The 15,814-nt window shown below is 40.5% G+C and overlaps 1 protein-coding gene across 24 annotated transcripts in view; it reads right to left on the bottom strand.

Moving 5' to 3' along the window:
* STAU2 (staufen double-stranded RNA binding protein 2) overlaps positions 1-14,980 on the bottom strand; it is a 312,861-nt gene extending 297,881 nt beyond the window's left edge. For 7 of the 24 annotated variants that reach the window (XM_087864805.1, XM_045810145.2, XM_045810155.2 and 4 more), the window contains exons 1-5: positions 14,859-14,931; positions 7,329-7,394; positions 6,730-6,748; positions 4,776-4,833; positions 2,498-2,552 (exon numbers count right to left, since the gene is read on the bottom strand). Coding sequence is in view for 3 of the 24 variants with exons in the window: in XM_045810157.2 (XP_045666113.2) it covers positions 7,329-7,346 (18 nt within the window). In the remaining 21 variants the exon portion in view is untranslated. Of the gene's footprint in view, positions 1-2,497; positions 2,553-4,775; positions 4,834-6,729; positions 6,749-7,328; positions 7,395-14,858 lie in introns of those variants that run through there. The other 17 variants (XM_087864799.1, XM_087864806.1, XM_087864810.1 and 14 more) reach the window with 11 other exon arrangements.
* Between the last annotated feature and the right edge of the window lie 834 nt (positions 14,981-15,814).

Raw genomic sequence — 15,814 nt, 5'->3', positions numbered from 1 at the left:
TGTGTATTAGCTCTAGTGGGTTTTCGTGGATTCTTTGGGGTTTTCTATATATGGGATCATGCTGTTTACAAATAGAAATAACTTTACTTCTTCCTTTCCAATTTGGATGTTTTCTTTTTCTTGCCTAACTTCTCTGGCTATAACTACTACCACAATGTTGAATAGCAATGTGAAAATAGGCACCCTTGGGGTGCCTGGGTGGCTGTCAGTAATGCATTTGCCTTCAGCTCAGATCATGATCCCAGAGTGCCAGGATCAAGCCCCACATTGAGCTCCCTGCTCAGTGGGGGGGGGGGGGTCTATTTCTACCTCTTCCTCTGCTCTTTCTCCCACTTGTGCTCTCTCTTGCTCATTGTCTCAAATAAATACATAAAATCTTAGAAAGAAAGAAAGAAAGAAAGAAAGAAAGAAAGAAAGAAAGAAAGAAAGAAAGAAAGAAAAAGAAAATAGGCACCCTTGTGTTGTTCCTGATCATAGGGAAAAGTTTTCAGTCTTTCACTACTGAATTGGATGTTAGTTGTGGTTTTTTCATAAATTCCTTTATCTATTGAAGAAGTTCCCTTCTCTTCCTAGTTCTAGAGTGTTTCTATTACATTTTGTCAAGTCTCCCATACTAACTAGTGATGTCTGTTTGCTTGTTTCCCTTCCTCCTCCACTGATTGATTTTCCTACATTGAACTGCTCTGGCATTCCCACCTGGATAAATCCCACTTGGACATGGCATATAACCATTTGAATATATTGTTGGTTGCGTCTTAGTGTTTTGTTGAGGATTTTTGCATCGATACTCATAAGGATATCAATCTATAGTTTCCATATTATTTCTCATGGTGTCCGGCTTTGATATTAGAGTAATGCTGGTCTCACTGAGTTAGGAAGTATTCTCTGTTCTCCTATTTTTGGGAAGAGTCTCAGAGGAATTTGTGTTAATTCTTCTTTAAATGTTTGATAAAATTCATCAGTAATGCCATCTGGTCCTGGACTTTTCTTTGTTTGGGAGGGATTTTTAAATTATTATTCTTAATCCAATCTGTTTGCTTGTTATACATCAGTTCATATTTTCTATTGTTTCTTGAGTCAGTTTTGGTAATCTGTGTTTCTAGGAATATGTCCATTTCATGTAGGTTATCCAATCTGTTGATATACAGTTGTTCATTGTATTATTTTATAACCTTCCTTATTTCTTTAAGGTCAGCAGCAATATCTCCACTTTCATTTCTGATTTTAGTTATATGTGTCTTTCCGTTTTTCCCCTTTTGTCAGTCTAGGTAAAGGTCTGTCAATTTTGTTGATCTCAAAGAACCAACTTTTGGTTTTGTTGATCATATTGTTTCCTATACTCTATTTTCACTTATCTCCACTTTAATCTTTATTATTTCCTTTCTTTGGCTTGCTTTGGGTTTGATTTGCTCCTCTTTTTCTACTTTCCGTAAGGTGAAAAATTAGATTTGAGTTCTTTTGAGTTCTTCTTTTTAAATATAGGTATCTACTGCTATAAATTTCCCTCTGAGCACTGCTTTTGCTGTATCTCATTACATTATGGTGCACTGTGTTTTCATTTTCATTTGTCTGTAATTATTTTCTAATGTCCCCTGTGATTTCTTCTTTGACCTGTTATTTATGAGTGTGTTGTTTAATTTCTACATAATTGTGAGTTTTCCGGTATTCTTATTGACTTCTAGCTTCATTCCACTGTGACTGAAGATACTTTTATGATTTCAATTATTTAAAATGTATTGAGATTTTTTTGTAGTCTAACATATGGACTATCCCTTGTAGAATGTCTCATGTGCACTTGAAAAAAATGTGTATTCTGCTCTTACTGGGTGTTTTGTGTATGTCTATTAAGTCTAACTGGCTTATAATGCTGTTCAAGTCCTCTATTTCCTTACTGATCTGTCCTTATTTAAGGTGAAACAAGCATTATAATTTTTGAGTCAATGATTAAAACCATAAATTTTATTGTTGGATTCTGAATTGTCTTGCATTCCTCTAATGCTGGACTTTATTCTGGTGCACAGTTAAGTTACTTGGGACCACTCAAAGCCTTCTGAGGACTCTTCCCAATGCCTCATGTATTACAAGGTCTTTAGACTCTGGATAGTCTAGACACAAACTATTAATGCCTTGTATGAATTCTGGAAATTGTTTTCTTACTGCTTTCCAGTAGTTCTTTCCCTGACTTTGACTAGGTCTTGTCATGCATCTACAGATCATAACACAGCCAAAAACTCAAGAAGCACCCTTTGCAGATCTCCAGAATGTTTTCATGCTTGAGTGCACTTTTCTACTTACCTATATACTCACCCCTCTTCCCCCAAGTCTCTTCTCTCTGGCACTCTGCCCTGCAATTCTAACCATCTTGGCCTTCCCAAACACTTGTCTTTATTTCCTAATCTCAACAAAGGTGGGCTCTGTTTTGGTTCCTCCTCCTTGCACTGCAGCCTATAAACAACCTCTAGGCTCTACTGTGAACTGGTGTCATAGAAGGGCTTACCTCATTTGTTTCCATTCTCTCAGGGATCAGTCTGATGCCACCTGCCATCCAATGTCTAAAAATCATTGTTTACATATTTATATGTTCTCAAGTTGTTTAAGGAGGAAGAGTATATTATTGCTGCATAACAAATTACCCCCAACTTAGCATCTTAAAAAACAAGCATTTATTTTTTTCACACAGTTTCTGAGGTTCAGCAATCAAGAAGCAGCTTAGCTAGGTGGTTCTGGCTCAGGATATCTCATGAGGTTGCAGTCAAGATGTCGATGGGCCAGTAGTTTACAGCTGGAAACTTGACAAGGGCTGGAAAATCTGCTTCCAAGAAGACTCAGTCACACACTGTTGGCTAGAGGCCTCAGTTCCTTGTTAGCTGTTGGCAGGAGGCCTCAATTTCTCACTACATGCGCCTCTCCATAGAGCCATTCACAACATGGCAGCTAACTACTCTGAATGAGCAAGAGGTGGAGCGGGGAGAGGGGAGGGCAGCACAAAGGGACAGAGAAGAGGCAAAAGCCACAATGTCTTTTATAACCTATCCTTGGAAATGATCCATCACTTCCACCACATTCTATTGGCCACACAATGTGTGAAAGGATTATACAATGGTATATCAGGAAGCAGGGATCATTAGGGCCATCTTGGAAGCTGGCCACACAGAGGAAAAATCCTGTTATGCCAACACAGCAGAAAGCCAAAGCCCTTCTTACATATTTTAACTTCCTTATGTTATTTTTTTAGTCCTCAATCTATAGATGGCATCCTACAGCTTCAACAGAGATTGGCAGATTCTACTCCACAGCCAGACTTGGATAAAATAACTAAGAGTAAGTAGCAGCAGCTTTTAAGAGAAAAGAATAGAGCTCTTGGTGCCTATGGCAAGAAAGAGGAGAGCACTTACAGCAGACCTGGACTTGAAAAACACCCAAGTGCTTTTCATTCCCCCAAACAACTACTCTACTCTAATGACTAACCTAAATGTCTGCCCTCCTTTCTCAACAATCTCCAGAGCCAGACAGCAATAGCAACAGCAATATTAATACCAGTAGCAACAGTACCAGGGCCAATGCTAAGCATTTTGCCTTTGTTATTAGTTCAATTACTCCTCACAACAAACCTGTGAGATAAGTATCATTATCCCTTAAACTCTAGGCCTTAACTTCTTGATAATCATACCCTAGCTTTACACTTTACAGTGTATCTTGGTACACCTTTATTCTTCCTACATAACACCTGGCTCCCTCTTGCCCTATAGGGTTCTCCTACTCTTCTGGCATTGAAATGCTGTTTTGTCCTGCCTGTCCTCCCATTCCACTTGAGTCAGCTCTTAAAGATTTCTCTTAGTTCCCATGTTCCCAACAAAAACTCTTTCAAAGAAACCACCAGACTACAGAGCCTTCTGTTAATCCCCTCCTGCTGGCCTCTCCCAATGCTACAGCTGCCTAATACAGGCTTCCCCTTAAACGCTGTAGAACACATGCCCTGTCAGGTCTGCCTCATTAACTGATCCCAAAAACTCTGCCTTATTTCAGCCACTCATTTAAAAATATTATTTCACAGCACACGTGCCTTCTTAATTTATATTTCCTACAGCTTAATGTTAAAATGGGTTTCCTTTCCCTGGGGGTTTAAATTAATCACCAGGGAGAAAGGTTCAAAATATACCAAACTCCTACTTAGTACAGTACTGTGGAAACACAGATTCCCACTAGTTATTTGTTGAATAATGAATGAAAAATATAAAGTAATAATTATAAATAGTAGCTCAAAAATTCTCAAGGGGGTATAATCCAAAAAATTTTATTTACAAATAAAAAGGAAAAGTTACCAGTAGACACATATAAACAATTCACAAAGACAAAACACAAAAGAACAACGAATAGAAGCAAATCATAGAAAAGCAAATTAAAATATCACTTTTTGTCAGACAGATTGGCAAACATTGAAAATTTGTCAGAAAGTAAGAAAACAGGCATTCTAATAGATTTTTTTTGTATTTTTGGTATTTATGCATCAAATATCTTTAAAATCTACATACCCGTTTGACCAGGATTTCCACTTCTAATAATTATTTATAAGAAAATACTGGACAAAGGAACATAGTTATATGCAAAAAAAAAAAAAAAATCACTGTGGCACTAACTGTAATACAAAATCTGTCCAACAAGAAGGGTTTGATTAAACAAATTTTAGTAATTCCAAACTACGAATTATTAAATCACTTCAGAATATTATATAATCCCAGGTTTTTAAAGTAACATATAGTCACATAAAAACATACCTGCATAGAAAAAAATCTAGAAGTGGTATAGACCCCAAAATGTTAGCAGTGATTATCTCTGTAAAAGAATAGGGGAATTATTTGTGATTTTTTTCCCCTTATCTCTACTACTTAATTTTTCTACATGAGTAGCACATGGACAACACACATTCTTAAAAGGCAAAAGTAAAAATGAAGAGTTACAATTTAAAGGCAGAAGTGTCTCTATAATAGGACATGGAACATTCCCGTGGTCCCTGATAATAATCATGTCAGGCAGAATTAGCATCAAGTAAAATATTTCAATAGCCTTGTTTTTAAGTAGTTCTAGGAACACCCATGGAAGAATCTGTTAGTACTACTCAGGCATCTTAAGACAACAAACAAAAAGACCTCTCAAATACAAATTCAGTACTAATCCAGAAGACAGTGTTGAAACTCACGCAGTAAAAACCTCAACTGCTTTAAGGTGTCAGCTTCAATCACCTTTTCAGGCCTTTTCACACTATCTTGAGAGCCTACACTCCAATAGGAAAGCAGTCACCATGAAAATGATAAAACATCAATCATTCCTAAGTTTAAGAATTCAATGCAACTTTAAGTTTGGCTGAAAAGAGTCTTCTCTGTAAGTTCTATTCCAAAATAGATTGATTTTCCCCTCAGATTTGAACATCTGGGGGGGATAAAACTTAGTCGATAACAAGAGAGAATCCTGAGGTGAGTCTAGAAATACATGTGTGTTACAAGCAAAGCATGTACACCTCTAAGCACTGTGTACAATTTCTAGTCAAAGCACAGGGAACTGCTTGTGGCCCTGCAGAATGTTGCCTAAAATTGTTTGTAGGGCCTGATTCAACATGACCAGTAGCACGGACAGTAAATCTTCATTAGGACTAATCTATAATTTTCAGTGACGTTGCTTGGCATAAAATGTATGTTCTTTCCACCTGTCTATGGTAGACTATGAAACAAATTATTCTGACTGCACCTGTATAATTAACAGCAGGTATCCATACATTTAGCATCAACACAACCTACAACATATAAGCTCCATCAATGCATCCAAGGGGATTTGACAGCGACTATGCAACAAAAAGCACTAAGCATAGTACAGCTTTAAGATTTCTTTAAACCTATATTAGTAACATCTTTGATGAAAGCAATATTTATTGCATGAGAAAATTTTCTAGTACAAGCAGAAAATGAAAGAGCAACTTTGCATAAGAAAGAGATTTTATGTTAATAGCATTGGTGTAAAGCAAGCATATAATACCTAAACTGACAACACAATTATGTGATTATTGTTGAAAAGAATGGCAATCTCCTTGCTTTAGTAACAACCCTAGCACCATCCATCCACTTATTCAGCAAATATATGAAAAACCACATACAGCCAGAAGTATTCTAGGACCTGGGGAGATTAAAGAATAAACAAGCAAAGTTGCTACCTTCATGGAGCACATGGTCTCATAAGGAACAGAGATGTTAAGCAAACAATCACATATTTGAATGTAACTGCGAATGTCAGAACGTCATTAAGGGCAGGGTACTAGGAGAGCAAATAGTAGGATTGGGAGTCAAGTGAGCCAACCACAGGGGAGGGAAAGAGAGGCCCAGGCAGGGGTAATCTATGCAGAGCCCCTGCAGCTGGAATAACCCTGCCCAATCCAGGAACTGAAACATTTAGATTGGAAGCATTTAGATTGTTTCCTGGGCCCATGTTAACTCTGAGATGTAAAAAGACACCCAAGTTAAGAGATAAGGTTGGTAGCTGCTACATGGGTCCAGAGCTCAGGAAAGAGATCTAGACTAAGTATGAACTTAGAAGTCACTGGTTTAGAGATGCGTGTGATGCCCAGGCACTAGACGGTGTTACTTAGGCAAGGTGACCCGAACAGCGTAGGGGCAGGCTTGTATCACTTCCTCAAATCATGCACACACGAGAGTCATTACTCCTTGCAATCAAATTACTTACTTCTCCCAATTTACAAAATCTGGAATAAAACAAAGTATTTTCTAATATTATAATACAATGCCCTATTTGTTCAGAAAGGATAAGATTAAATGTATATAGCTCTTGGAGAAATGTCAAGACCTGAGGAAAATATTTTTTTCAGTGAGTCTAAGACATTGGATGCTAAAGCTTATTTAGCAAGGCACTTCCTTCTAACCTTTTCCAGTGCCCTAGGAAAGGAACTTTTTCTAACACACTAATTTAACTGCTTCATAAGATTGTCACTAGAAAAGCTTTCAGTCTGCAAAACTGCCGCCTACTGAAGCTAGATCACAACTGTAAACATGCTGAATACACCAAGTCCTGGGGGGATGTAACATCAAAAAGACCAGACACACCTTGTGCTCTGCACACTCAAAAGTTTCAGAACAACTTTCAGACCTATCACTATAATCCTTAAACGATCTGCCCTGCACAGTCTCCTATGATGAATATATAATATGTAATTGCTCTACAAAGCAGTGGTCAGGGTTATGGTTACAGAAAAGCTGGGTTAAAATGTTCCACAATGTATGGCCCAAGCACCATATTAAGTAGGACATGCCTTAACACAAACTCACCTGATTTATTTGAAGCATGTTAAAACAATATTGACCAAACTGCTGTATCCCTCACGGCTCCAAAAACTGGAAAATGAAAATGAAGAAATAAAGTTCAACTTAGTTGGTGATCTCAATGATTAGCACTTTAAACACATGTCCTTGATCAAAATCAAATATAAAATGGAGTAGATCTAGATCAACATAGAACTTTCTACGATGATACACATGTTTTTATATCTGCACTGTCTAATCCAGTAGCCACTAGCCACACAGGGCTACTGGGCACCTGAAATGTGGCTAACGCAACCAAGAAAGTAAATCTTTAAGTTTTTTAAAATTCTCTTTCATGTTAATTTAAATTTAAATAACCATACGTGACTAGTGGCTACCATAGGGGACAGTGCAGATCTAGGTTGGAAAATGTCCCTACTGGTCCTACACTTCTAAGACAATTTGAGCAGAAGTGAAGCTATTAAAAATAATCTAAAAATTTCAGATTAATATTTAATATACACTCCCCTTTCTCTAGTAAGTTCTTAAAGAGCTTTGTTTCCAAATTCTATAAGCTAAATTAAGCCTAAAGAAAATGCAATACATAGTCCTCTAGGTGGTATGGAAGAGTACACAGTTAAGATTACCCAGCTGGATTTTTTTTTCTGTTTGTGGTTTTGTTTATCATCGCTATAAAAATAGCACAAACAAAAAATTTCACATAAAATCTTCAGAAAAAGAAATCACCGTCCTGACACATCCCGTTGTTCCATTTGGATTTGTTTCCTTCTGGGTCAGACCTCCTCACCACGTTGTATTTCCTTTCATGTGGCAAACCTCTTCTACACTTAATTTAAAAACAGATACCAAAGAAGGGCAGAAAACCCAAATCTATAAATAAATAAATAAATAAATAAATAAATAAATAAATAAATAAATCATGGATTCTTATAATGGTAAGTTTACATAAAAAGTAAATTATGGCGGGGGCACCTGGATGGCTCAGTTGATTGGTTAAGCATCTGCCTACGGCTCAGATCATGATCTCAGGGTCCTGAGACTAACCCCCAAGTCAGATTCTCTGCTCAATGGGGAGCCTGCTTCTCCCTCTCCCTCTGCCCCTTCCCCTGCTCATGCTCTCTCTCTTGCTCTCTGTATCTCAAATAAAGGAATAAAATCTTTTAATAAATAAATAAATAAATAAATAAATAAATAAATAAATAAAGGGGGCGCCTGGATGGCTCAGTCAGTAGAGCATGCAACTCTTGATCTAGAGGTTGTGAGTTCAAGTCCCACACTAGGCGTAGAGCCTACTAAAAAAAATAAGATAAAGAAAATTAAATTATGTACAGACGGCCCCCTCCCCAATTATCTAAAAAGCCACAACACAGTCTCGATAGGCAGCAAAAGAGCTAAATCCAACCACTTGGGTAGAAACTTTTATGCTATGAAGCTTTAATATTAAACTTTCTCTCAGAAACAGAGGTTCTTAATACACACACACACACATACACACACTATATATTTATATAACGTGTGTATATATACACACACAGAGATTCACATACATACATATATGGCTACCATTTTCTCAAGATGGCAAACTGGGGTCAATTCAAAATGAATCTGAAAGTTTTCCATATATATCTATCTTATAACAGTGGCCTCAGCATCTGTAACAATTTTTATATTTTCCAAAAGAATCATATGCTGTAGAAATGGCACAAGGCCTGAAGATAACTTAATTTGAATTTTAGTCCAAGCTCTTCAGGAGATTACCTTTTGAGCCTTGGTAAATTACCCTGTGTGTCTTTGAGTTATTTTTCGTTCTTTCTTTCTTTTAAATCTGTAAAAAGTAAACTAAAGTCATTGTGGTAGGCAGCCTTTAACAAATAGAACACAACAGAAATAATGAGATACCACTCACAATATTGGGTTACAAAAAGATCACAACTTCTTTCTTGGGTGTTACCTGCTCTCGTTCTTTCACCTGTTTGCTCTGAAGGAAACTAGCTGCCATATTGTGAGCTGCCCCTTGGACAGTCCCAGCTGGCACAGAACCGAGAGAGGCCTTTGGCCAATAGCCCAAAAGAAAGTGAGGCCTTCAGTCCAATACCCCCCAAGCAAATGAATCCCGCCAAGAGCTAGATGAATGAGCTTGGAAGCAGATCTTCCCCTGGTCAAACACTCAGATGAGAACAGTGTCCCAGTGACAGCTTACCTGTAAACTCTGAAAGACCTTGAGTCACAAGCACCAGGTAAGCTGCACCCAGATTTCTAACCCACAGAAACTGAGATAATAACTGTTGGTTTTAAGCCTTTACTTTCTGGGGTAGCTTATTAAGCAACAATAAATAAGACAATCCCATTCAACTCTAAAATTCTATAATCCTATGGCGCTTTAGGTATTAATGAACATATCTAGGTAGGTCAAAAAAATTAATTCCCTGTTTAACATGACCAAATGAGTTACAGTAGAACTTGAAAATGATAAATTATGAAACTTCAACATTTACATTTTATTCAAAAGATGAAATCACTAAAAAGTGCGGGAGTAGTCAAATGGTACTAAAATACACTAGCTATAACTAAAAATACAGATCCAACCAATATTCATTTTTTTAACTGAAAACAAGTCATTTGGAGCTAAAATGTGAATAAACCACTAAAAGCATCTCAGTGACTTAGTGTCCCTTACTTTCTAGAATCTAACATTATTTAGTAAGCACTCACCAAATCTGAGAAATTCTATTTTGTATTATTTGATGTAAGCCTCTAAAAGTAACAGATGCTTATCTATAGACCTGAATGTGTTTCTTAAATATCGGAGGTTTTAGGGTTTAAATCCAATGTAAGTAACATACAGCGTTATGTTAGTTTCAGGTGTACATTATAGTGGTTCAGCAATTCAATATATTACTCAGTGCTCACATTAACTGTACTCTTAATCCTCTTCAGCTCTTTCACCCACCCCCACCTACTTGTACTCTACAGTTAAGAGTCTATTTTTTGGTTTGCCTCTTTTCTTTTTTCTTCCTTTGTTCATTTGTTTTGTTTCTTAAATTCCACATATAAGTGAAATCATACAGTATTTGTCTTTCTCTGACTGGCTTATTTCACTTAGCATCGTTCCATCCATGTTGTTGCAAATGGCAAGATTTCATTCATGCCTGAATAATATTCCATTATAAATAACACTGCAATAAACATACAGGCGCTCTTCAATATCAGAGTTTGTAACACTAGCGACTGATTCCAAGAAGTAGGCACAATAAGATATAAGGGTACATTTTTTAAAGTTCTAACGTTCTGATATACAAAAGGTAGTTTTAAGAAGAAACAAAAATAAAAGCACCTATTTGCTTAAAATTGACCATACAATTTTAAGTATTCTGTAAGCCTCACATTCACAATTATAAAGATCTGTATAAATTAAAACATGAAACTATGTCTATCATAGCACTCTGTGAGGTAACTGGGTAATATTCCGAAGTTATTCCTTTTTTACCAACAAATTTTATTACACTTACATCAATATAAAGATTATAATTCACAACCACACTATGGACAATTCAGAATGCCCAGTGACACGTCTTTAACACTTCCTTTCTCCTCTACAGACATGCCTGCTCTACTGTCCTATATTTTAAAAACTTGATAAAATATCAATGAAAGGCAGAGCAGTTTTACACTGCCTATGATTTCATCAAATCCACCTCTCCTCCTCTGTCAAAAAAGTTTCCAGCTACAGTTCATTCCAATTACAGCTAAGTACTTTTAGAGAAACCTATTCACATGTCCCAAAAATGCCCTACAGTGATACCCAGTCAGGCACATTAGGACATGCAGTTCCAGATTCCAAGCTACTAAATGGAAACAGGGCCGTTTATGGCGAGAGGTCACTACTAACTGTAGAAGACTTGCTGCTCGGGAAGAACTGCAAGTCCATCGTGTATCTGAAATGTGCTGCTGCTGCAACTTGCTGCATTTATGATTACATTTTGCCCAGCTGGTAAGTTGAAAGCTGTACAAAACTCAATCTATAAAATCCTCAACAATTAAATACTGCTTCATAAAATGGCATTATTAAATTAATTTATCTATAAATTTTTATATCAGCACCCATCCCACAACTGACAGGTAATCCTCACTTAAATGTCTTGTTTGACAATATGAAAATCAAAAACATTTACTAACACCATTCTTAGGCTCCAAAATACCATAAAACTAAACTAAATATCAGCTCAAAACTTCTTACTCTAAAAAATTCATGGGGTCCTTAAAAAGCATTAAAAAATGGATTTTTTAAATTCTCATTTCTTTTTAAAAGTATGTACCCAAAAAAACTTTTACATAAGAAAAACAAAATAATTTAATATAAATTTTAGTATCTCCTAAGAGCCTATGAAAGATTCTAAGTATATAGAAATCCCACCACCAACCAAGAAAAAAGAAAACGTAACATTTATCAGACACTAATGTTATATACCACATACTATACTTTGTCATTTTTATGTTAATTCATTTAATCCTCATGACCTTAGGATGTAGGTGTTATCTCCACTTCTCTAGAAGTTGCATTACATCCCCATAGTCCACTGCAAGGATTAAAACCTAGTATGGTCTGGTTTGAAGTCCTCATCTCTTCATTATACACTAAATTTACAAAGATTTCACTTCTTAAAATTTTTCCTGTCACAAAGGTCTTGACCTCTAGGACGACATAATGGTAAGGCTCCTATATACAACTCTGGGGACTTATTTAAAATCAAATGACTATACATACATAAATATAAATTGTAACTATAGATTCTAGACACTCATTTAATATTTTCTTGAGTACCTATAACAGGCACAAGTGTATCTACACATAATTTGATCATACCGTGCCTCTCTCCAACTATTCTAATATTAACACAATTCAATTTTGTAAAATCTAGGTTTTTCTCTCTTTATTATGATCTGTACACATGAATGATGACACCCAGAACTCAGAGTGTATAAAAGGGGAGCATAATAGTAGAGAGGTTAGCTACAAAGAAAAAAACCCAACCCCAACATATTGACCAATTATATCTTCCAGAATCTGATCCCAAACAGGAAAACCACTCAGCCTCACTTTCCGTATTGTTTACACACTAAAAAGTTTCATGATCATCTTAGATAGTCTTGATATTCTTTGTTGAAAACCAAACCAACCCACTCTTTCCTAGAACTTCATTCCAGGCAAGCCAAGTAAGCTAAAATATAAAATGTAAATGGCTTTCCATGCTGATTAGGAATAAAGAGGCGGGTGCGCCTCGTCGGCTGCCTTTGGCTCAGGGCGTGATCCTGGGGTCCTGGGATGGAGCCCCGCACCAGGCTCCTCCGCTGGGAGCCTGCTTCTTCCTCTCCCACTCCCCCTGCTTGTGTTCCCTCTCTCGCTGGCTGTCTCTCTCTGTGTCAAATAAATAAATAATATCTTTAAAAAAAAAAAAAGGAATAAAGAGGCATAATGTAACTTACCCTCAAGTGGTCCAGGAAAAAAATATTATGTACATATGACTGACAGAGATCTAGCGATAAGTGGGTAAAACGGTAACAGGTGAATCTAAGTAAAGGTTACAAGAGTATTCTTTGTATTGTTCTTGCTACTTTTCTATAAGCCTGAAATTATTTCCAAATAAAAAGTTAAAAATTATATGCCATTCTACCTGTACTTAATACATATTCTGATTATACAGCAACATTTTTACAAATACAAAGCAGATTTTTGAGGAAAAATTCAGTGATCTGTTAGGAAATATGCACCATATCCTAACCAACTAACAATCACTTAGAAATAAATTTCAAACTACACTGCTATGTAATGAAATGTGGCAATGGTAACTTCAGTTGAAATCACAGCAGGGAAAAAAACAACAACAGCATACACACCACATAGTTTGGTATAAATGCCTCACAAATTTAATACAGGCCTGCTGCAAAATGCAGCAGATCTACAATTCAAGTGATACGTGCAATCTCTGGTTTGCAGTAAAATATAGACAAACTAAAAAATCAAACACTTGCCATGTTACAAAACAACTGAGATGCAAGATGTCTTGGGTTTGATTGTTGTATTAACTAAGATTTTTTTTTTTCCACTGCAGCTCAATTCACAACAGTATATTTGCATCGTCTTAAGAAAGGACTAGGAAAGAAATACCCTCCCGGGGAAATGTTGCAATCTTCTCTCCTACAAGGTTACTATTATCCTGCCTTCCCATCACAATTTTGAATTCAAGTGTTCACCACGGTTTCTTAAAATGTAAGGATGCATCAGAAGAGAAGCAATGCTCAGCAAAAGTTCACCAAAATTGTGAAATCAAACATTAAAAATAAGGGTTTCAGCTAACAGTAATACACCTTTAAAGGATCGTCTCTATCCTTTCTGCAGGAACAACCCACTTTAAAATCCTTCAGTACATTCCCTTAATTGAACGGCCCATCTCTACACCAACAGTTCTTAACCTTTTGGGGGGCGGGGGGGGGCGGGTCACGCCGAGTACGGACCCTCTCCCAAGAAAATTACTCACAAATGCAAAATTCTGCACATATTTCCAGGGACTTCCAGAACCCCCGAAGCCATTATCCCCGCCCCCCTCCCTAAGAATCCCAGTTCAGCATCTCCTCGATTGCCTCTGCAGAACACTCCCCTCACCACAATCCCCGGCTCTCCCCGGGAGGGACTGGAGGCTCTGCCCTCACACCGCGGATTCTGTAACTGATCTTTGTCTCTCCGCCCAACTCCCTTCACCTCGGCAAGGTCACTAACTGCCAACTACCCCTTTAAGCCGAGCCATCACGGTAGTAGTTCCTACGAGCCACAGAAGAACTTGCCTGTCATAGGATATATTTTGCCCCTCGGCCCCACCTACCTTCCCCATTTCGGCGTGTTACGTCTTCACCACTTGCCCATTATACAGAAATAGCCACCAGCACCACCCCCCGGCGAGCCCCTGGCCCGCCGCTCCTCCCGCGCCCCCAGGGCCATTCCCCGCAGACCCTCCAGGGCCTCGCTCCATCTCCTCCCCACCCTTCCCCTCCGCAGGGACCCACCCTCGGGCCCTCCTCCTCCCTCCCTCCCACACTGCCGCTTCACCCACCGTCCCCCCTTCGGGTTGTTCCCACGGGGGCCCCCAAGATCCCACCTTCAGGGCCCTCCGTCGGGTGCCTGCCTCCCCCACCCTCCCCCAACCCCGGCATTCCATTTACGCCGGCCTCCTAGCCTTCCTCCCGGCTCCTCCCCTCCGGACACCTGTGTCGTCCCAACCGTCCACACACGCCCCCCCCCCCCCAATTCATTCGCCCCGTCCCCGGCTCAGCACCCCCACAGTCCTCTTCCCCTCCCCCCTCCCGCCAGGAGAGAGCCCAAGGAGGGAGGGAAGGGGCGGGGGAGGGGAGGCCGCTAAGGGGCCGCTCTTCTCGGGGTTCGCCGCGCGCAGCGGACCTGCAAGGCTCCCCAGCGCCCTCTGTCTCCTCCGCCAGCGGGGCGGAAGTCGAGGCCTCCCGGACGCCCCCAACGAGGGTATTTACCTTCTTGCCAGGGACACTTTGCAAACGGCTCCAACATTGGCAAGCACTACAGAGGACTGACCCCGCTCGGCCGCCGCCGCCGCCGCCGCCGCCGCCGGCTTCCACCCCTTGGGCTCCCCGCCCCCCGCCTCCGCCCGCCTTCCCTGCGCTCCCGCCGCGCCCTCCCGGGCCCGCGCCGCGCGCCCCCGCCTGCGCAGCCGCTCCCGCGCCCCAGTCAGCCCCGCGCGCACGCGCGCTCCCGGCCCTCCGCGGACCCGGAACGCGCGCCCGGCGCCGGCCCTAGCTCCATTCCTCCTCCCGCCGGCCCGCGGCCGAGCGCGGCCATTGTTCGCGCCGCCGCTCCCGCCCCCTGGCGGCCGTCCGGCCCCCCGCAGCAGCGGCCGCCGCGGGCGCTGCGGTGCTGGCGCCGGCACAGTGGGCCCCGGGGCGAGGGCCGTTCCCTGAGGTGTAGGGAACGAGGGCTAGAGAGTGCCAGGGGAGCGCGCCCCGTCCGCAGTCTCCTGGTCCCCCGCTCGGCTCCCTGGCCTGGCTCCCCGCCCCCTCGGCTGCAAAGGGTGGGCCTGAGGCAGCCCCTTCCACACCTGCACTCGGCAACTGCCTCCGCCGCTCAGTTGACCTTCTGCTCTTTCTAGACGCCGCCACGCGCCCGGATTCTCTGCCCGTACCTTCCCCAGGCTCTCTGGCTGCCCCCCTCTGCTCTGCTGGGGACACGCGACCATCCCGCGTCTGCTCCGGCCGCCGCTGTGCGATGCACGGTTTAGCGGATCCTGCACCTTTCCAGACTCGGGGAGGAGGGGGCGGGGGAGGAGGGGAGGGGGTTAGTGCAACTGTGTCGCCCAGAAAACACTAGTGATCAGTAATCGCCTGCTCTCCAAGATCGGCAGCGTGGCCAAACATACTCCTCCACCAAATAAATAAATAAATATATATATATATATATATATATATATATATCT

The sequence above is a fragment of the Ursus americanus genome, chromosome 9 (genome assembly GCF_024610735.1).
Source record: "Ursus americanus isolate L20-20 chromosome 9, mUrsAme1.1.p, whole genome shotgun sequence".
Lineage (NCBI taxonomy): Eukaryota > Metazoa > Chordata > Mammalia > Carnivora > Ursidae > Ursus > Ursus americanus.
This window is presented reverse-complemented; position numbering and strand designations above follow the sequence as displayed.